Below are 23,468 nucleotides of genomic sequence, written 5' to 3'. Positions count from 1 at the left end.
GGCTAGCAATATTTGGAGTAGTGGACGAACCGGGAGTGCAGGAGGCGAAAGAGGCCGGCATACTGGCCTTTGCGTCCCTAGTAGCCCGGCGAAGGATCTTGCTAATGTGGAAGGAGGCAAAGCCCCCCAGCCTGGAGGCCTGGATAAATGATATGGCTGGGTTCATAAAGTTGGAGAGGATTAAGTTCGCCTTGAGAGGGTCTGCGCAGTGGTTTTACAGGCGGTGACAACTGTTCCTCGACTATCTCGCGGAGCGTTAGAGGAAGGTCGGTCAGCAGCAGCAGCAACCTTGGGGGGGGGGGGGGACGTCCTGGGAGGGGGGGACTGCCTGGGAGGGTGGATGAGCAAGAGATAACATGAAGGGTTGGGGAAACTGGCACGTACGGGTGAGGGCCAGTGTACAAAGCTGTGTAAATATATCATTTTGCCATGTATATATCTTGCTCTGCGCGATTTCTCGTTTTTTTTTTGTTACGGGGGGGGGGGGGGTTATTGTTTGTAAGGGAGAAAAATTGTGTTCAAAAACTTTAATAAATGTATATTTTTTTTAAAAATGTAATCAGCTACAATATCGCTATGGAAGCAGCCTTCAGACTTGATCGACAGGAACTCGACCCACAGGCAGCTGAGGCCAAAGGAATTTTTTCGCACTGGCTCCGCTGTTTTGAGGCCTACCTCGCCGCCTCCTCCTCGGCCACCGTCACCGAGGAACAGAAACTGAGTCTCTTCCACGCCTGGGTGAGCCACAGAATCCCGTGCAGATCGAGGAAGCGACCACGTACGCTGACGCGGTTGCGATCCTGAAAAGGCAGTACATGAGGCAGGTGAACGAAGTGTTCGCGCGGCATCTCCTCACAACTCTGCACCAACACCCAGGGAATCGCTGGAGGAATACCTACGCGATCTAAAGGTACTCGCTCAAAACTGCAACTACAAAGACGTCACGGCCTCGCAGCATATGGAACTCGCCATCCGGGACACCTATGTGGCTGGAGTCCGGTCCAACTACGTCAGACAGCGCTTTCTTGAAAAGGGCGCCCTCGACCTAGAAGAGACGGTAAAACTATCCACCTCCTGAGAAGTAGCGTTTCAGAGCCTCGATGCTTTCCCCTCCGACCACACGATCCCCTCTGGACACCCGACCAGAGGATGTCCCAAGCCTTTGCCGCGCAGCTGCCCTACCAACCCAGGGGGCTGCCCTGCTATTTCTGCGGTCAGAACCAGCACCTCAGGCAGCGTTGCCCGGCTCGGAAGGCGACCTGTAGCGACTGCGGCACAAAAGAACACTTTGCCAAAGTCTGCCTGGCCAGATCCAAAGCTCCTAAACCACAGGCCCGACTTTCAGACTCACAGGCCCGCAGACCCCGCAGTGTGGCTGCGTGCCTGCCGGTACCGCCCCCTTTGGATGCGTCATCAGCCTTGTGCTGTCCGTGGGGGCAGCCATCTTTAACCCTACCCGACACGTGCAACTCATGGGGGCCGCCATCTTGGCCACCATCTTCAACGCTGCCCGACACGTGCTACCAACAGGGGCCGCCATCTTGAGACCACCTCCGACCATGCCGGCTACCCGCAGCTCGGCGCTGTCACCCTCGACCAGTCACGGCCCAAGCACCTCAGGAACTCGATGATGACCGTCCAGGTCAATGGGCACGAAACGCCCTGCCTGTTTGACTCTGGGAGCACTGAGAGCTTCATACATCCAGACACGTAAGGCGCTGTTGTCTCCAAATTTCCTCCGCATTCCAAAAAATCTCCCTCGCTTCCGGATCGCTTTCAGTGCAGATCCAGGGGTACTGTGTCGCGAACCTTGTGATACAGGGCGCCGAGTACACCAATTTTAAACTATATGTCCTCCCCGATCTCTGCGCTCCACTCCTGTTAGGACTGGACTTCAAGTGCAACCTCAGGAGCCTGACCCTGAAGTTCGGCGGGCCCCTACCCCCTCTCACCGTATGTAGGCTCGCGACCCTTAAGGTCTCCCCTCCCCCGCTCTTCGCGAACCTCACCGCCGACTGTAAACCCGTCGCCACCAGGAGTAGGCGGTACAGTGCCCAGGACAGGACTTTTATCAAGTCAGAGGTCCAGCGTCTCTTGAGGGAGGAGGTCATCGAGGCCAGTAATAGCCCCTGGAGAGCCCAAGTGGTGGGCGTCAGGACCGGGGAAAAGAACCGGATGGTTGTAGACTACACCCAAACCATAAACCGGTACACGCAACTCGATGCGTACCCCCTTCACCGGATAGCGGACATGGTGAATCAGATTGCACAGTACCGGGTGTTCTCCACGGTAGATCTGAAGTCCGCATACCACCAGCTTCCAATCCACCCGGAAGATCGCCACTACACGGCCTTTGAGACAGACGGCTGTCTCTTCCACTTCCTCCGCGTCACCAATGGGGTTTCAGTCTTCCAAATAACGATGGACTGAATGGTGGACCAGTACGGGCTGCGGGCCACATTTCCGTACTTGGACAACGTCACCATCTGCGGCCATGATTAGCAGGACCACGGCGTCAACCTTCAGAAGTTTCTCCAACCCGCCAAAGCCCTCAATCTCACCTATAACAAGGAGAAATGTGTTTTCCACACAACCCGACTGGCCATCCTCGGCTATGTCGTGGAAAACGGAGTCCTAGGGCCCGACCCCTACCGTATGTGCCCCCTCCTGCAACTTCCCCTCCCCCACTGCCCCAAGGCTCCGAAAAGATGCCTTTGGTTCTTTTCATACTATGCCCAGTGGGTCCCCAACTATGCGGACAAAGCCCGCCCACTTATCAAAGCCACTATCTTCCCCTGACGACTGAGGCCCGCCTGGCCTTCAGCCACATCAAGGCAGATATTACCAAGGCCGCGATGCACGCGGTGGACGAGTCCATCCCCTTCCAGGTGGAGAGCTACGCATCAGATGTCGCCCTCGCCGCCACCCTTAACCAGGCAGGCAGGCCCATAGCCTTTTTTTCCCGTACCCTCAACGCCTCCGAGATTCGACACTCCTCAGTCGAAAAAGAAGCTCAAGCCATTGTGGAAGCAGTGCGGCATTGGAGGCACTACCTGGCTGGTAGGAGCTTCACCCTCGTCACCGACCAACGTTCGGTAGCCTTTCTGTTCAACAATACACAGCGGGGCAAGATCAAGAATGAAAAAAATTTAAGGTGGAGGATCGAACTCTCCACCTATAATTACGATATTGTGTATCGTCCCGGGAAGCTCAACGAGCCCCCAGAAGCACATGCACCAGCGTGCAAGATGACCGACTCGGGGCCGTCCACGATGACCTCTGTCACCCGGGGGTCACCCGGCTTCTCCACTTCATCAAGGCCCGCAACCTGCCCTACTCCACTGAGGAGGTCAGGGCCATGACCAGGGACTGCCAAGTCTGTGCGGAGTGTAAGCCGCACGTCTATCGTCCAGACAAGGCCCACCTGGTGAAGGCATCCCGGCCCTTTGAGCGCCTCAGCATCGATTTCAAAGGGCCCCTCCCCTCCACTGACCGCAACGTATATTTCCTTAACGTCGTTGACGAGTATTCCCGTTTCCCCTTTGCCATACCGTGCCCCAACATGACTTCTGCCACTGTCATTAAGGCCCTGCATAGTATCTTCACCCTGTTCGGTTTCCCCACTTACGTCCACAGTGACCAGGGGCTCCTCATTTATGAGCGATGAGCTGCGTCAGTACCTGTTCAGTAAGGGCATTGCCTCGAGCAGGACTACCAGCTACTACCCCTGGGAAATGGACAGGTGGAGAGGGAAAACGCGACGGTATGGAAGGCCGTCCTTCTGGCCCTACGGTCTAGGAGTCTCCCAGTTTCCCACTGGCAGGAGATCCTGCCCGACGCGCTCCACTCCATTACGTCACTCCTCTGCACAGCCACGAATGAGACCCCTCATGACCGCCTATTTGTTTTCCCCAGAAAATCCACCTCCGGGGTCTCGCTTCCGTCCTGGCTGACAACAACGGAGCCTGTCCTCCTCCGAAAGCACATGAGGAGCCATAGGTCCGACCCCCTGGTCGAGAGGGTCCATCTCCTTCACGCCAACCCCCAGTATGCCTACGTGGCGCACCACGACGGCCGACAAGAGACAGTCTCCCTCCGGGATCTGGCACCTGCCGGTTCCCCTGCGACCATTACCTACCCTCCTCATCCTACACCGGACACCGCCCCCGCCCCTACGTGGCCTACACCCCCTCTCACCCCATCGCCAACCTATAATGATGAAGCTCCAGAAGAGACGCTCCGGGAGTCAACGAGCCCAACACCCGTGCCCGCAACGACGAGTTCAACACCTGTGCCCGCAGTGAAACCAGAGCTCAGGCGATCGCAGTGAACGATCAAGGCGCCGGACAGACTTGATCTGTGAGCCCACTTCACCCCCGCTGGACTTCAATTTTTAACAGGGGGTAAATGTGGTGAATGTATTACTGCTACCATTCACCATTGTAATTGCATTACATTGTATTGTAATATGTTGATGCTCTTGTGGGCTCTGCCTGTGGCTCCGCCCCCTCGGGGCAGGTATATAGAGCTGCAGCCTGTAGACGTCACTCAGTACAGAGCAGTCACAGGCAGGCACAGTTCTAGCTGATTAAAACCACTGCTCACTTCAACTCTCCATCTCGTGTGAATTGATGGTCGCATCACTGAACCTTTCGCAATTATTTGATTTTGATTTGATTTGATTTATTATTGTCTCATGTATTAGTATACAGTGAAAAGTATTGTTTCTTGACTGCTGTACAAACAATGCATACTGTACATAAGGAAGGAAGGAGAGACTGCAGAATATAATGTTACAGTTATAGCAAGGTGTCGAGAAAAGATCAACTTAATACGAGGTAGCTCCATTCAAAAGTCTGATGGCAGTAGGGAAGAAGCTGTTCTTGAGTCGGTTGGTACGTGACCTCAAACTTTGGTATCTTTTTCCTGACGGAACGAGGTGGAAGAGAGTATGTCCGGGGTGCGTGGGGTCCTTAATTATGCTGGCTGCCTTTCTGAGGCAGCGGAATTAGATGGGAGGCTGGTTTGCGTGATGGACTGGGCTACATTCACGACCTTTTGTAATTTCCTGCGGTCTTGGGTAGTGCAGGCTCCATACCAAGCTGTGATACAACCAGAAAGAATGCTTTCAATGGCGCATCTGTAGACGTTGGTGAGAGTCGTAGCTGACATGCCAAATTTCCTCAGTCTTCTGAGAAAGTAGAGTCATTGGCGGGCTTTCTTAACTATAGTGTCGGCATGGGGGGACCAAGACAGGCTGTTGTGATCTGTGCACCTAAAAACCTGAAGCTCTCGACCCTTTCTAGTTTGTTCCCATTGATGTAGACAGGGGCATGTTCTCCACTACGCTTCCTGAAGTCGATGATAATCTCCTTCGTTTTGTTGACATTGAGGGAGAGATTATTGTCGTCGCACCAGTTCACCAGATTCTCTATCTCATTCCTGTACTCTGTCTCATCATTGTTTGAAATCCGATCCACTACGGTGGAGTCATCAGCAAATTATCAGCTTCATCTTCCTGTTATTTGTTTAACTGCCCACCACCATTCACGATTGGATGTGGCTGGACTGCAGAGCTTTGATTTGAGTTAAATAGAAGCAAATTACTGCGGATGCTGGGATCTGAAACAAAAACAGAAAATACTGGACAATCTCAGCAGGTCTGACAGCATCTGTGGAGAGAGAAGGGAACTAATGTTTTGAGTCTGGATGACTCGGTCACATCTCTGATCTGAGCCATTGGTTGTAGGATTAGCTCTGACTTTCACATGTTACTTCCACTGTTTGAAATGCAAGTGGTCATTATTATGTTATGTTATGTCCTCACTCTGCTCACCTCATTTTTAAAGTTTGCTGATACTGGTCTTCGGGTGTCCTTTTGCACTCTTCGTTGATCCCCCTGGCTCAACGTTAATTGTAGACTGAGGGATATGCTGGACTACAAGGTTGCTGATTGTGATTGAATACAATTCTGTTGTTGCTGATTGACCACAGTACCTCATGGATGCCCAGTTTTGAGCTGCTGTATGTGTTTGAAATAATCATGTCACAGCACTCTGGAGGGTATCCTCAATGTGAAGAGGAAACTTTGGTTCGTAAATTCCTCAGAGTGGCCACTCTTGATGGACTTATCCACCTTCAGACTACAGAACCCCTGTTTTGCCCAAACCTCCTCACTCAGGCTGGGTGTGAGAACAGCAACAGTGAAGCACTGCCCCGACTACATTGGCATGGAGTGATTGGGGCGCAGAGAGGTAAGAAACTCCCCCTTTTTACAGCATCAGCTGCTCAAAGGAGGTGTTAAAGGGACAATTTAGACGGAAAAGATAAGTTTCAATGATAGACCGGGGAGTAAGGGGGGCCAGGTTGGGTCGGACAGGATTGGAGTGGGGGGGGGGGGGGGTTGGACCGGGAGAAAGGAGGAGGGCGGGACCAGGAGAAGGGAGGGGTGTGGAACTGGGAGAAGGGAGGAATGTCGGACCAGGAGAAGGCGTAGGGTTGGCGGGCCAGGAGAAGCGGGAGGGGTGGGGTTGTAGGGGTCAGATATGGAGTGCCACTGGACCAGGAAGCATGGAAGTGGTTGTGAGGGGAGGGCGAGGGGAGGGCAGGGAGATGTTTGGGTGGGTCAAGGGGGGGGGGGGGTCGGATGACACATTGGCTTTTACTTTTCTGTAGCCATTTGGGACCTCATTATTGTGAGTCTGGAGTCCTTTGTAGGCCAGACCAGGTAAGAATGGCAGATTTTCTTCTCTGAAGGGTATCGGTGATCCAGATGGTTTTTTTCACGACAATCGATGATAATTTCATGACGTGTTTAGTAAGACGTGTTTAAAAAATCTGGAATAATTTAATTGAATTGAAATTCCATCAGCTGCTGTGGTAGGATTTGAAACAATGTCCATGGGTATTGACCTTGGCCTCTGGGTTACTTGTCCAGTAACAGCACCACTCTGCAGCTGTCCCTCCCGTCTCGAAGAGCAAGGGCAATAGACACATGAGAACACCGCCACCTGCAACTTCCCCTCCAAGTCACACCACCTTGCCTTGGAAATATATCACCGTTCCTTCGCTGTCGCTAGATCAAAACCTGGAACTTCCTCCCTGTGGGTGTATAACAATACATGGACTGCAGTAATTCAAGAAGGCATATCACTACCCTCTTCTCAGGATCAACTAGGAATGGCCACTATATTGTGGTCTTGCCAGCGATACCCACATCCCACAAACAACTAAAATTGAATGTGGGATAGCAGACCGAAGTACACCAGGGCGGGCGCACACAGTACATACAAACTGAAATCATAAACTTGGCTCACACTGGCCATTGAAATCAGTGGCCAGAATTCTCCAGTCATTGGGATTTTCTGTTTCCACCGGCAGCACACCACCTCCCACGGGTTTCCCCATGGCATGTCTTCAATGGGAAATTCCACTGACAAGCAGCGGGTGTAGAGAATCATGCTGCCAGTGAATGGCGCACTGCTGAGATACATGCGGGTGGGGGACCGGAGAACCCAGCCCAGTACTTCGAGCCTCTACAATTTAGCATCCGAGGTGGTCTTTGCTAACAAAACCATTGGTGAAATTAAATTTCCTTATTGATATCTCTTGAAGTTATGGCAATATTGCTGTACTCTACCACCGAACGTTGTTTTTAGAATTGCTGGTTAAAATGGCCTTAACGCGTATCTCACTTTCGAATAATTGAGATTACCGCAACATCTGCAATAATTTCAAAAGAGGAAGCAGAGTGAGATTCAGTATCCTATTTTTGTGTCTCCCATTCCTTGGATGTGTAACAGATCCCTGAGAAGGGTTCACTCACTCTAACTTAGTGAGACCTTTGCACTGTTTGGTACTTCAGTGAGCCAGCTGTCTATTTGAGGTGTCCTTCAGTAGTTATAAACACCTAACTTGGAACTGATTCCTAAACATGTTCTAAACATTCACAAATGTTGGGAGAGCAACACGCTGGACAGAATGATAACTTCAGCCCAATAGCTGCCATGGGAAGAGTTTCCAGTTGCACATATTGAAATGAGTAGCATGTAATGGAGGCCCAAATGGGCAGGGTGAGGAGCAGAGACACCAGGTTGCCCTCCTTCTCACCAGGCAAGGGAAGGGGAGGGGAGGGGATGGGTCAGTAAATAAATCCCCTGTCAGCACTCAGTAAGGGAACATGTGTAAATTGGAAAATCTGGAAATTGGAAAGCACAGTAAATAATAATAAATTAGAAAAAGGAAATAAGCCATCACCAAGGTTGTCATGTTTACAAGGCAATTCAGTTGATGATTCCATATGGTGATGATTCAGATGCTGGAGATCAACCGTTAGTCCTGCAGTCTGTTTACTAAACCAGTGTGACCCCCGTACACGTGCAGAGAATCAGAAACATTCATTCACAAATGTTTACTTCGTCCTAATATTGCTTCCTGAAATGCTACAGTGCAATGCCGAAGATCTGTTCAGATGAAGTGTAGACAACTAATGAGGCCAAGGTGATTTTTTTTAAACTGAAGGATGGCTCAGACATCTGGAAAACCAGATTTCCTGCACAACTTAGCTGATTTTCATGAATGTTGTAAAATGCCATTGCCATTGAACAGGGATATGACAGCAACATGTGCATTGATATTGCATTGCTCATACATTTCTGAAATATAATGAAGTGGCCTGCTGTTCGGTCGTAACATTTTGAGTTTGAAATCAGTGTGCAAACAAATTGGTCTATTTGCTTTCATTGGGGTAAATATTTATTACATTACTTTTTTTTATTAAACAAGGACTTTTCCTCCAAGGAGCAAGGCAATGACAACAATAAATTTCCAATCTGGGAAATACCTATCTGGTCGTTCGTCATTTAGGTATTCATGCTAGTACTTTGAACAGTTTGAACAAGTTGACCTGAATTTTCTGGCCACTCCTGCCGGGGGGACCTTCCTGTTCCGCTGAAGTGATTGGATGTTTGAAAGGCAGCCGCATTTTCCAGTCCTGCCCCACCGTGACGGGACTGGAAAATTCTGCCCAGCAGCCTTTTCCTATTCAAAAGAAAAAGTCTTAATACTTCACAACATGGCGATCCTATCTTGGATTTGATTTGCCATTGGTTTGACTGAGATAAAGGACAATTGGAGCTGGCGTTGAGCCAAGCAAATGCCAGTGTGTCCTAACCGATGGCAACCTCCAAAATGATTGGTGACAGCAACAAAGTGGCAGCAATGAACTCTGCAAAATATTTTGAAGGAAGGAAATTTAGATGAACATGAGAAGAACAGGATAGACTATCACGCTATCTAATTGAAATCTAGTAGGAGAGAGAAAAACGTAGGGAAAAAGCCAATAGAGAAAGAACAATTCCATTATTTGCACTTCCTTCTCAATTCTGAATCAGTCATTTTGCAGATTATTAAGGGTCAAAGAAAACAAACTGAAATCAGCTCAGAGGAACATGACTGATTTTTCGTCTGGCTGTCTCTTTTTTCTTCATTTTTCGCCCATGGTTGAAATTTGCTGTTGTGCATTAGTTTTTTCCAAGCCCTGCACCATTTTGCAACTAATAACCCAACATGGGCTTGAATAATTGTCTCCAATTTGTGACAAATGTAGCTCTAAATTATAATCTGGTTACCATGTCAAGGTTCACTTCAAAGTGTTTGTGGCATTGCAGTTCTGTAATGAAGCCTGTTAAGAGGTGAGAATGGTTCATGAAATGTGACGCCTGTCTCTCGGTAAAAGGGGTCCTGAACTTGGTGAACGTTTTTATTGTTGCCAATTTTTGTAGGGGCGTTAACGCTACGCTTATCAACCCACAAGTTATGAAAGTAAAGTTAAAGGTTTGCGAGGGGGCTGGGGTGGAGGGGAGCATGTGGGGATTCCTGGAATATTACCCCAAGGAAGATAAAAAGGCAAAACCACCCAAAGGTGGCACCTCTGCCCACCTGTCCCATGCTAATTAGATGCTATCCCATTGATTCCACAAGCGCTGCCTGGGAAAGTACCCGAGGACATCATTGGATGCAATCCTAGCCTAACCAGCCAAGAACCTTTTGGATGCAGGTTTGTAGCAATTTCGCAGCATTTGTATCTCTACACTGAGTTGGTAAATGTATTGCAATAACTTTGCAGGCTTTTAGGGGTTAATAAAAATAAACTGAAATCGGCTCAGAGTAAGCTGACACGTTCTTTGTCTAGCCACATTTTGTTACTTTCTTCCCTTTTCTTCCTTTTCCGCCCATGTTTGAAAATTGTTTTTCTACCTTTTGGTTTTCCCAAGCCTTGCACTGTTTCTTAGCCAATAGGGATTTAAAAAATCTCCTACGCCAGCATTTTGAAGTTGTGCAGGAACACCTCAGCCAACCCTCAGCTAAATTTTCATTCTTTCTTCCCTTGTGAAGAAACAAGCAGAGGCTCACCGCCTACTCAAAAAAAATGTCCAAGACCAGAATCTCGTAATGCAGAAAGGAATCGACAAACAAACATCTGGTGCAGAGATTTCATTCAACAATCTCGATCAGGATTCATCAGAACATGTTTGTGTTCTGGAGTATTGTGTACAGTTTTCGTCTCCTTAACTGAGAAAGGACGTACTGGCACTGGAGGGTGTGCAGAGGAGATTCACTAGGTTAATCCCAGAGCTGAAGGGGTTGGATTATGATGAGAGATTGAGTAGACTGGGACTGTACTCATTGGAATTTAGAAGGGTGAGGGGGAATCTTGTGTAAACATATAATATGATGAAGGGAGTAGATAGGATAGATGCGGGCAGGTTGTTTCCACTGGCGGGTGAAAGCAGAACGAGGGGGCATATCCTCAAAATAAGGGGAAGTAGATTTAGGACTGAGTTTAGGAGGAACTTCTTCACCCAAAGGGTTGTGAATCTATGGAATTCCCTGTCCAATGAAGCAGTTGAGGCTCCTTCACTAAATGTTTTCAAGATAAAGATAGATAGTTTTTTGAAGAATAAAGGGTTATAGTGGTCCGGGCAGGAAAGTGGAGCCGAGTCCACAAAAGATCAGCCATGATCTTATTGAATGGCGGAGCAGGCTCGAAGGGCCAGATGGCCTACTCCTGCTCCTAGTTCTTATGTTTGTGTTCCCTATTCACTGCTTGTTGACTTCCATAATGCCGAATTATAAGCAAATGCTTTCAGTTACATATTGCTGTGTGGACAACTTTTGCTCAGCTGCTATCTTCAAAAAGATTGAATTACTGAAGAGATTTTAGTAAAAGCTCCAAATACAGTGAACCAAAAAAACCAACAAAATTATTCAAATGGATTGAATATATGTCTGGACTAAATTGGTTCAGGGTGAGCTGGCATTAAGCATCAAATGCTACAGAAGTAGAGTCCATACATTCCATCAGAAAGTAGTTATTTGAAAAAGGGAATACTAAAATGTTGGAATTGTGCAGGAGATTATGATTATTCTAAATGGTTAGGTGAAATAGAAAGATGAGGGCAGATTCAATGGTACAGGTGACCTGTTTCTATGATGTAGTGTCCTATCATTGTACGAAAATTTGAAATTATGCCAAGCAATCTGCCGTCTTTTTGGGTTGACAAGCACAGCATTAAACAAGCCTCCGAATGGTGAGTGTTAACGTTAAGAAGGTTCAGTAAGTTCATCACCGCTTTGACTGCAAGACAGGCATCACATTTCATGAACCATTTTCATCTATTAATTGGCCTCATTACAGAATTGCTCACAGACAACTTGTACTGAACCCTGACATGGGAGTTAGATTATATTTAGCACCTACATTTGTCACAGATTTGACAAATGGGTTAAAAGTACTGGGCAATGAAAATTGGAAATGAGGGGTGGGGTGACTGTTTATTTCTCTACCTGGCGATGCCGCAAATGCGAATCGTGAACGAGCGGAGATTTGGACATCCGGCCACAACGAGGTCCGTGTCTGGCGCCGAATCGATCGTCATGCTCCAGACCTTCGGTCGTGGCGATAACGAGGTTTGCACCCGCCACCAGCAGCAGTTTGAAAAACCATCATTTGCATGCATTTAAATGTGATTAGTGGGTTGGACACTTCATACTCTGCCCTTCGGCGACGTTCCACTCCTCTTAGGCGGAAGTCTCGCAGACGTGAGTTACTACAAGTATTTATAAACGTGGACTGGGCACCATGGCTGTGGAGGCGGAGCAGGTGGCTAAAAAACACTGAAAAACCGTTGAAAACTTCCGGGCTTGCTAGGGATGGCTGCCCGGACCGGGGGCAGTCGCTGGTAGTGATTTGGTGCTATGTCCATGGACTTGGGGTGTCCCCCTCGGGATCGGGGTAGCTTGGCTCAGACCACCATTGTTGCAATCTGTCTTCTAAACACATCCCTTTGGTGCTACCAACAGGCTACTGGCTGCTCACACTGCTGAGTGCTGCCTGTGACCTTTTAAATGCTCAGAAGGCCTCTGGTCATATGAGAGCCCACCGAGATCACCCATCTACACACCCTCGTACCCCAGCTGTATCATCAGGACCCCACCAGGTATTGGCAGTCTTCAGAATTTCTGCCCCATTGCAGAGGAAGCAGGGGATCAGCAGAGCTCACCCCACCTGCATCGTGGCCTTTGGAACCCTCCCTGGTTCTCTGCCCCTCACAGGGCAGAGGACTCGCCAGTTTTCCCCACCCCTCCGGATCACCAGCTGTCACCTGCCAGGCAGTGTTCCGGAAGGCAGGCTTGAGTCTGCGGCCCATGCTGGGGAGGAGATTGTCCCATCCGCTCCTCACTGGCATGGAGCTGTGGGATGCCATCGTCGAGGCATCACAGCTGTCATCCCCACCCTCCACCAGCGCAGAGACTCACACCTTGGTGGGCAAGAATAGTGGTCAGGCGTCTGGGGAAGAGTTGAGAAGAGTAAGTATACAAAATACTGCTTCGGATATATTACAGACTTACTGAAAGAATGCACATATCTTCAGATGAAGAAGGCCTCTAAAAAGAAAAATTAAATTAACTGTGTGTAGATTGGGGGAGAAATATGAACATCAAGATGAAAGAATGTAAATCTATTGAACATGTTCAAGAAAGAACAGTTGATACCCAATTAGTCATGAGAAACATGCCAGGTTAAGAGGGTATTTTGATTGAATTCACTATGAAACAGTTCATGAGAGTGAGAAGGCATAAGAGTGAATAATATTGACAAGAATGAGAAGAGAAGTTATAAAATGTAATAAAAGCAGAGCAAGAAAATGATAAGGAAGGCATTTTTTTAAGTTCTTGCAGGTGAAATTAATGACGGTAACAATAATTATATTACAGCAAGAAATAGATTTCTGGAAAAAATAGGTTTAGTTAGGACTGAAAGAACAACTTCTATGTGTTTCATGGCTTCAGAACATCATCCCAAAATATTTCACAGTAAGTGAATTAGTAGTTATTGTTATGTTGGCAAATATTAGTTTGCAGATAGAAAGATCTTCCAAACAGCACTGAGATAAATGATGAATCTGGCAGAAGAATCATGTTGGCCAGGACATTGAGAGAGTTCCCTATTTTTATTTTTCACATCTGTTTGAACGAATGAGATCTCAGTACGACATTGACGCTCTTGGTCCCAGAGTGGAACTCAAAACTTCTGACTTGGCACCAAATGCTAAAACTGAAAGGAATGACACTTGGCTAAATGAAAGAAAATGACATAGGGGAAACCTAAATGAATATTTCACTTTTGTAATAATAATCATAATCTTTATTAGTGTCACTAGTAGGCTAGGGGTGCTGAGGGATAGTTTTTTTAAAGGAAAGAGGAGGTGGTGGACAGGAAAGTCAGTGTCCGTAGCTCAGGAATACATCAGCAATATTTTTCATGGGGTTTCCCCTTCCAGCATTCAGCGTGGTATTTATTTTCAAGATTTCTATTTTCCTACCTGCTGAACAAATCGGGCCTCCAGCCCGTCTTGGTAGTGGCCACAGCCCTAGGTGGCGCTTCTGAGCTGCCTGCCCTCTGATTGGCTGGTGGCTTTTAGGGGCTGGTTGCTGCCCTGAATAGAATGGCAGCCCTGGCTGTCATGATATCCACATCAGCATATCATGGTGCAGTCACACACACACTGATGGACAGGTAGTTGGACCAACCAACACACACACAACATCGTAGCCAATCACCAGTGAGAGCACATGCACTATAAAACAGGGAACACCACAGTTCCCGCTCATTCTACCAGGAGATAGCTCAGAGCACAGAGCTCACAGCGTGCCACTCAGACCATGTGCTGGGTGCCTCACAAAGATAGTGATAGGGCTGGGTCCACAGGTTAGCTGGTAAAGCATGAAGCTCAGCCAGCAGTTAGTAGTTTTATTGTTTAAGACAATAAAACAGAGTTGTACCATCTACAGCCGTGTTGGATCATTTGTGCATCGGAACACCCAACATGATCCCAGTAGTGGAAGCTAACCAGCGACTGTGAGACCTACCTGCACCCTTTCAGAAATCCGCCATCCTGCTTCATGGAAAACATCTGCCCGCCGTAGCCACTCCGAATCGCTGGAAATCTTGGCGTCAACTGGAAGCTGTTTAAACAGCGCTTCCAGTTCTTCCTAGAAGCCACAGACAGGGAGATTGCATCGGACACCAGGAAGATCGCCCTCCTCCTCTCCACGGCAGGGCAACACGCCATCCACATCTACAACTCCCTGGCATTCGTGGAAGGCGAGGACAAGACAAAATACAAGACGGTGCTTCTAAAATTCGAGGAACACTTCAGCGTGGGAGTCAATGAGAGCTTTGAGAGGTACCTCTTCCAGCAGCGCCTGCAGGGTAAGGATGAACCTTTTTAATCTTACTTGACACACCTCCATATCCTCGCGCAGTCCTGCGGCTATGAGGCCACCTCCGACTCCATGATAAGGGATCAGATAGTTTTGGGGGTTATCTCGGGCACTCTGCTCCAGCAGCTCCTCAAAATTAGGCGCCTCACCCTAGCAACTGCCATTGAGACCTGTGTCCTCCGCGAGAACGCGACCAGCCGGTACTCCCAAATCCAGGCGGCCGAAACGGCACGGCAGGGGTCCTACGAGGTGGAATGGGTCCAGTCGATCGAGTTCCTCGCGGCCTGGACGAGGGCGGCCATTTCGCGCGCTTTCCGAGGCCTCCCACGCTTGTACGCGTCAAAAGAGGGGACGTTGACGCAGAGGGATGTGATGCGCAGGCAGGACCGCACCGCACATGCGCGGTGGCGCACTGAACGCCATGACGTCACGACGTGTGGCAACTGTGGCTCCGCCCATTTAAAGCGGCAATGTCCGGCCAAAGCGCGCCAATGCCTCCGCTGTGGCAGGATGGGCCACTACGCTGCCTGCTGTTGAGCAGCTCAACCTGCCAACTCTCAACAATTCTGCCAGCCTCGCAGGGACGTGCGGGCTATTCAGCCCCCATACACTGAGTCATATCCTGACAACACGCAGACCAGTGATACCGAAGAAGGGAACCCTTCCACGTTGCGGTAATCCACAAGAACCAGATGTCCCCAAGTTGGAACCACCAGCTGCTGCCAATGCACAGCTTTGGTCCGGGCAATGAGTGGTGTGCCACCCTAACGGTCAACCCGAATTCATCGCCCACCTGATAGACTTGACTTATGAGCCTGTTAGCACATTGGACTCACTGAATTTTTTTACAGTACTGTTAACGTGTTTCTTTCTTGTCGTTCCAGAAGTTCTATCTCGTCGTTTGCTGATTGCATTTGTTTTGTTAGTGGTACAACCTCGTTGCTCTGTTGCACCTGACACCTTCCTCTCTATATAGTTTAACCTCATGTACATGTTGTAAATATTGCACACACATATTCAGCTGCACTCAGTACACACTTCTATTTATTAGCATGTAGGCACATATCCTTATGAAAAGGGGGGATATCATGACATAGACCATGTGCTGAGTGCCTCACAAAGATAGTGATAGGGCTGGGTCCACAGGTTAACTGGTGAAGCACGAACCTCAGCCAGCAGTTAGTAGTTGTTATTGTTTAAGACAATAAAACAGAGTTGTACCATCTACAGCCGTGTTGGATCATTTGTGCATCGGAATACCCAACACGACACTGGCGACAGCCACTAATTGGCTACCACCTGTAAAATTCAGGGGGAAAAGCCACCTGCGCATGTTCCCGATACGCATTTCCTCCCAATGTTCGGCCGTTCATATGACTGGTAAAATGCCACCCCATAAATCCACTGCAGTAAGTTGCCGATTCCTACATCACTAAGAGATGTGTAAAAAGCCTCTGTGATAGGCAGCCTGTAAAAGAAAAGACATTTTGATATTCAGATGAGAATGGAGAAAAGTGACCATGAAAGTTGGAACTGGTTTGTAACAAAACAACTGTAACCTTTTTCAGAAGAAAAGTTTTTGAGCATATTGATGGCAATGACCAGACACATGAGAGGTGTTCGCACAAAGTAAGAGACAAATAGGGCTCACTTTTAGGGGGCAGAACGGTAGCATTGTGGATAGCACAATTGCTTCACAGCTCCAGGGTCCCAGGTTCGATTCCGGCTTGGGTCACTGTCTGTGCGGAGTCTGCACATCCTCCCAGTGTGTGCGTGGGTTTCCTCCGGGTGCTCCAGTTTCCTCCCACAGTCCAAAGATGTGCAGGTTAGGTGGATTGGCCATGATAAATTGCCCTTAGTGTCCAAAATTGCCCTTAGTGTTGGGTGGGGTTATGGGGATAGGGTGGAGGTGTTGACCTTGGGTAGGGTGCTCTTTCCAAGATCCGGTGCAGACTCGATGGGCCGAATGGCCTCCTTCTGCACTGTAAATTCTATGAAATTTTAACTTCCTGCAGTGAGTTTTGAATGGGTTAAAATTGGGCCCCATAATACCTTTTGCATCCGTAAAGTGCAGCATGATTTCCTTTATATAAAAACTTGTAAGAAGGTTGGTGTAGCTTTAATCATCTGAGATGGTTTCACTTTCCACATAATAGTATTCACTTGTAGTTCTTTTTATTCAATCTTTTGAATTTAAAAAAACTTCTGCTGGTGAGCTTTACACAAACAGCAAACTACTTAGTTAACATTGTCAGGGGGATAGCAGCTGAACTACAAACTGACGGTACAGTATGGCATTGACCATGCTGTGCCTTAATCACGTATGATGGGATAACACCCTGTAATTCAAGAGGTTGCTAAATCTTCTAAATCTTAAAAGAATGCTATTTTCTGTAGAACCATTACCTGAAACTGGATCGGACTACCCCAAAATCTGCTTTGCTTCTCTGAAAGGGATAATGTCAGAATAGAAAAAGAATAGCCCAATTGTAGCAGCTCGGGATAGCTCTGTCTGATCTTTAATATCTATTTATAACTTTGATTGTTAACATTTTCATTAATTGGACGTTTATGTACCACTTCCTGATGAGGCAATGTCAGCCTGACTCAATTAGTGGCAATGTCATCTCTTGAATCAATGGTTTTTAGTTTCTCGTCCCACCATGGTACATCATTGAGGCTGGTGCTCCATGTGGAACTTATGAGGCGACACTGTGTTGCTGAAAAGAGAGACATGTTGCTGAAGTTTTTCATCTTACACTCATCAGGACAAACACAAAAATGCCAAATTTCAAACAAACAATCACAACAAGTAATACCACAGGAGAAAATTGTGCTGATGAGTTGGCAAGTGGACCCTGATTGGCTGAGGAATTACCATGGAGAAAGCAATGGGGAACTCCAGGCCCCCCAAGTTCCGAGGTCTTTCAAAAGAACACAATGCTTGAACATAGTACTCTTGTTTGCAGAGAACAGGTCCCTGTGTATGAATGTGTATCGCTTCTAATAAGCGCAAACGAGGCACGTTACCCGGGAGCTTGGTGGGCTGTTGCTTTTTCCATGGCAACGGGTTTGGTGGCGGGCAGGAACAGAGAAGCTGGCAGAAGCAAAAAGCAAGAAACTGGCTGGTATAAAATCACATTGCAATTTGATTTTTGCAAAAATCAAATCCCAATAGTGGGTTAATGGCTTCCCGCTGACTGGTGGCATGAAGGCCATTTGCATTCCTTTGCATCTCGCGAGCATTCATTAAAACAGCTGCTCACCGGTATCCCTTCAAGCCTTTCAATCTTGCAGGATGAAAGCGTGACATTATGTCAATCTAAAACCCGATTGATAAAGAGTTGTGCGCACAAGGCGGTCCTCAGGTCGCAAGAGACTTTGAGGTGAGTGGGACAATGCCGACCTGCCATGGTGCTGTGTACTTCTGATGCGCTGTTCACCACTTTGCCCGGGGTTCCTGCACTCCATCTCCATGCTGAACTGGTCTTCATGGATAACATTGTGATGCTGGATCCGTGAACTCTCCTGTGTCACCAAGTCAGATCAGTGCAGAACCAGGGATTGGGGGTACATGGGCCTCCTGTCCATCCTACACCAGTGTCTGTCTGGACAGCATTGTGGTGTGGGACTTATGTAGTCAACGCAACAAAGGTCCAAAGTTCGACCAATGGTGGAGTGCGAGGTGAGGCTGCAGGGGTGCAGGGAGGGTTGGGGTGAGAGGGGCAGGGCAGAGTGGCCTGACAAAGGGGGCAATGTGGAAGGAGGGCTGTGCAAGTAGGGGAGGTGTAGGGCGAAGGCTCTCAATGGCAGGTAGAGCTGCAAAGAGGTGGACGAAGAAGGTGAAGAGAGAAGACCGAAGGAAGGGAAGCTGCATGAAATCTCAAAAATATAGGGGGTTCAAAGGGAGACCACGCCATTGACTGGATAGGGATGCACAAAGAACCCAGATGTGGTGGCTGGCGGTCCAAGTGGTGCATAGGCAAGTGCTGGGCTCGGGGGGTGGGGTGGTTGAAGAAAGACTTCTTCTTGAGTCTACCAGCCTTTTCCCTCTGGGTTGCTGGCGTCCTGCACAGTCTGGTGAAGACAGGTGGGACTGGAGAGTGTGGCATGAGTGTACTGGACTGATATTTAAATATGGTGCCAGGACCTTTGAACTCTCCAGCTCATAGCAGACAGATGAATCAGGTGCTGGACTATCAGCTGATTTGGGGAGAACTCACTTATGCATAATTAATGAGGTTACACGCGCAAAACCTGGAGCCGGATCCCGCCATTCAGGCCAGCGGGAAAGGCGGCACTGAAGCTGCCCGCTCTCGCACTTTGTCTCACAAACAGAGAATTCCGCCCAAAATGGTCACAATTGGTATTCACGTGACTCCTGTACTTGGATGTGATACACATAAGCCAGGTGCAGCTCCATAAAACACTGAATCAAAGATTGAAAGATAAACATCAGCAACTTTTTAAAAAACTTCAGCGATAATTTGCGGCAGTCAAATCTTTGTTGTTTAGTTTCTGCATCCTTGCAGCTGACAGGTGAATGGATAAGGATCATGTCAGCAAAGGACTGTCACATAAAAATAAACCATTCTACAAGTTGGAGGCACCTTTCATTGTGGGTTCCAAATCATAGACACTGGATTTGCTGTCAGTATCATTGCAGAAGGCAACAGTTCATGCTGTTTAGCAAAGAGCAGAAACTTTCTTCGACATAACCCTTTACCTGAGTATTTAAAATGTGAGCAAATGCTGGTTGAAGAATTTCTAAATACAGGTACTGCAGGCCAAGATATCTGTTCACGGATTGTGTTGGTAAACTGCGCAGCAAACGCCTGGTGCATTCTGGCTGTTTTATGCCTGAGACACCAACCTGATTTCAGTGGGTGGGCCAGGATGTGCCATCGACCTGACCTCGCTCTCACCCTCCAGCCCATAAGTTAAGAAGAGCGGATTCTTTGGGAGCATTGTCTGGAGTAGATTGGCTCTTGGAGGGCAGCTACTGTCCCCATTAAGAGTCGCTTAGCACTGTGATGAATCAGAGAATTTATCACTGCGCTTCCCTTTCAGAACTCAGCAATAAAGTGGATTTGCCGGGTTACATAACTGTTTTCCCATTTTAATGATGAAACATCTAGAAGCGGATTTCCATTTTTCAGTTCTAACACGGTGCCAGAACTACCTGAAGTTGTGTTTGTTACACTGGCAGGATGAATTTCAGCAGTTCAGCTATGAAGGAAAACTCATTCAGCAGGAACTAAACATGCAGAATGCACTTTCAGACAAGTAAAGGCTGTAATTATAATGCTGTCCTGATGATGTGCAGTATCTATCCATGGGTGGATTTTGTTTCAATGGAATGATAATGTGATTGCAATTATAATTTAGTGTAGATTATATTTAATTACTTTGTTCAGAAGAGATCCGCATGCATGGTATCATGGGTTTGAACTTGGTATCCTGTGAGATGTACGAGGGTGAGAAAATATTTATGTGTAACTATGGGGCAGTCTGCAAACTGGAATTAGAGTTCTTGATTGTCCTGATGATCAATTTGGATTTGTTTATTATTCCAGCGCTAAAGAGCCCAGCCGCATTCCATGAGCAGAGGAAAAGTCTGGAAAGAGCCAAGGTACGAACTCCCAAGATGTGGATGGCAAACTCAGCAATAGTTTTGTGTATTATCAATTCAAAATGGTGATTCAGAGAATTGGATTTCACTGGATTGCATAGCTACAAACCATTCGGGGAAGCCAGTCCCTTCTAGTGTCCAGGCGCCATTGGAGTTCCTCCCATTTTACCTTATCTAAATCAATCAGCATAATCCTTTATTTCCCTCTCGCTCACATGATTATCCAGCTTCCTCTTAGATGCATTTATATTATTCACTCCACCACTCCCTGCGGTAGTGAGTCCTACATTCTCATTACCCCTTGGGCAAAGACGTTTCTTCTGAATTCCTGATTGGATTTCTTGATGAGTTGCAGGGGCAGAAAAATAATTCTAGCTCAGCTTGAATAAAAGCCAAACACTGCACAAGCTGGAAATCGGAAATAAAAAGATAAAACGCTGGAAAATCTCCACAGGTCTGGCAGAGAGAGAGAAGCAACGTTAGTGTTTCAAGTCCACCGAAGAAGAGCCATATTGGTCTCAAAAATTAACTGCTGCTCCCACACAGATGTTGCCAGAACTGCTGAGATTTCCAGCATTTTCTATTTTCATTTTAAGCCAAGCCTATGTCTTAAGTTTTTAAAAATTCATTCAGGGGACATGAGTATCGCTGGCTGAACCAGTATTTATTGCCCATCCTTATTGCCCTTGAGTTGACTGGTTTGCTGGGCCACATTGTTGTGAGTCCAGAGTCACATCTAGGCTACACTAGGTAAGAGTGGCAGATTTCCTGACTTAAAGGACAAATCAACCAGATGTTTTTTTACAACATTGGTTTCCTGGTCATCCTTAGACTTCTAATTTCAGATTTTTATTGAATTCAGATTTCACCCGCTGCCATGGTGGGCCTCCATACGGTTCTCCAGAGACACTTGGTCTTTGGATTACCAGTCCAGGGACAACACCACCATGCCACTGCCTCCCCTTAAATGTTTTCAAAGTAAAAAAAAACTTTGCAAGCAGTTATATTGTCAAATAAAAACTAAATCCTAACCCCTATATTCGTTCAGAAATTGTATTATTCCAATCAAGGGTTAAATATAGAACTCGGCATTAGGTAATACACAACTTCATGTCAGAGATGTTTTAACGATTATAACCTCACTATTTCATTACGTGGATCAATGAATTTTAATTGTCCTGGGTCAGCTTGATTTCAAATCAGGGGCATCATTCTCCGACCCCCCAGAGGGTCGGAGAATGCCCGTTGGCCGCCGTGAATCCCGCCCCCGCCCCCGCCGAAGTCTGCGAAGGGAGAAAAGTCGGCGGGGCGTTAATGTCGCCGCTGCCGCGGAGAATGTCACGGGTCTGCGCAAGGCAGCCGATTTTCGGCCTGCCGATATTCTCCCTTCCGGATGGGCCGAAGTCCCGTCGACGTGATGACCGTTCACGTCAACGTGAATCAAACCTCCTTTTCATCGGTGTGACCCGGTGCTCCAGGCTCACGCCGACCAGCGTGGAGGTGAGTGACGGCCTGGGGGGTTGGCTCTGGGCAGGAAATGGCGTGGCCGCAGTCTGAATGCGTGAGGAGAGGTGTGTCTCGGGTTGTGTGTGTGTGTGTGCGGCGGGGGGAGGGGGGTTAGAGTAGGCTGGGCTCCGGGGGAGTGCCGGGAGGGGGTCCGTGCCGGGGTGGAGGTTGGGGGGGGGGTCCGTGCCGGGGTGGAGGTTGGGGGGGGGGTCCGTGCCGGGGTGGAGGTTGGGGGGGGGTCCGTGCTGGGGTGGAGGTTGGGGGTTGGGGGGGGTCAGTGCTGGGGTGGAGGTTGGGGGTTGGGGGGGGTCCGTGCTGGGGTGGAGGTTGGGGAGGGGGTCCGTGCCGGGGTGGAGGTTGGGGGTTGGGGGGGGGTCCCTGCTGGGGTGGAGGTTGGGGGTGGTCCGTGCTGGGGTGGAGGTTGGGGGGGGGGTCCGTGCCGGGGTGGAGGTTGGGGTGGGGGTCCGTGCCGAGGAGGGTGATGGGAGGGCAAGTGAGTTGGTCCACCTGGCCAGGTGCCAGCCTCCAACAGTTGGACCCATGCGGTCCATGCCACCTGGCCGGGGGAGGAGGGGATATGGGCAATGATGACATGTCGTCGTTCCCCTCCCCCACACCAGGCCGTCATGTTTTCAGATCATCCAGCGATGTTGGCCGCCGTGGTGGCAGCCGCTCATGTCTATGTTGCCCTGGATGAGGAGGAGGAGGAGGAGGAGCGTGCCAGAGAGGCGGCGCAGGCTGCCGCAGAGGGGCAGGCGGCAGCCGCCCAGGCTGGAGGGACACCTGACCGACAGGACGAGGAGGGGGAGGAGGACGTCGCGGCCCCACGGCAACGGAGGCACCCGAGGGCGCCCCATGTGTACCGGCCCCGGCAGTCATACCAGGACCTCACGGACCGGGAATGCAGGAGGAGACTCCGGATGAGCCGGGAAACCGTGGCACACATCTGCCACCTGCTGGCACACCTGTCACCGCGTGGCACTGGCGGGGGACACCCTCTCCCCATGTCCGTCAAGGTTACGGTGGCCCTGAACTTTTATGCAACGGGGTCATTCCAGGAACCGAGTGGGGACCTGTCCGGCATATCGCAGACATCGGTGCACCGGTGCATCCGGGCAGTGACAGATGCCCTTTATGCCATGGCGCACCGCTACATCCGCTTCCCCGTGGACCGGGCCAGCCAAGATGCCCGGGCCGTGGGCTTCTCTGCCGTGGCCGGGTTCCCCATGGTCCAGGGCGCGATCGATGGGATGCACGTCGCCGTGCGGCCACCTGCAGATAACAGGGCCGTGTTCACTAATAGGAAGGGGACCTATTCGATGAACGTACAGGTGGTCTGCGACCACCGCATGATGATCCTGCACGTCTGCGCCCGTCACCCAGGCAGTGTACACGACTCATTCGTGTTGTCGCGGTCATCCATTCCCGGCATGTACGAGGGACGCCATCCTCGGCTGAGGGGCTGGTTGCTGGGCGACAGGGGCTACCCATTGCGATCGTGGCTGATGACGCCTATACGGAGGCCACGCAATGAGGCGGAGAA

The 23,468-nt window shown here is 49.0% G+C and overlaps 1 protein-coding gene across 9 annotated transcripts in view; it reads left to right on the top strand.

Annotated features, from left to right (window-relative positions):
* Positions 1 to 23,468, top strand: part of myocd (myocardin) — a 303,397-nt gene that overhangs the window by 175,363 nt on the left and 104,566 nt on the right. For all 9 annotated transcript variants that reach the window (XR_011936178.1, XR_011936177.1, XM_072483120.1 and 6 more), the window contains exon 3: positions 20,364 to 20,419. Coding sequence is in view for 7 of the 9 variants with exons in the window: in XM_072483120.1 (XP_072339221.1) it covers positions 20,364 to 20,419 (56 nt within the window). In the remaining 2 variants the exon portion in view is untranslated. The remainder of the gene's footprint in view (positions 1 to 20,363; positions 20,420 to 23,468) is intronic.

The sequence above is a fragment of the Scyliorhinus torazame genome, chromosome 18, assembly GCF_047496885.1.
Source record: "Scyliorhinus torazame isolate Kashiwa2021f chromosome 18, sScyTor2.1, whole genome shotgun sequence".
Lineage (NCBI taxonomy): Eukaryota > Metazoa > Chordata > Chondrichthyes > Carcharhiniformes > Scyliorhinidae > Scyliorhinus > Scyliorhinus torazame.
This window is presented reverse-complemented; position numbering and strand designations above follow the sequence as displayed.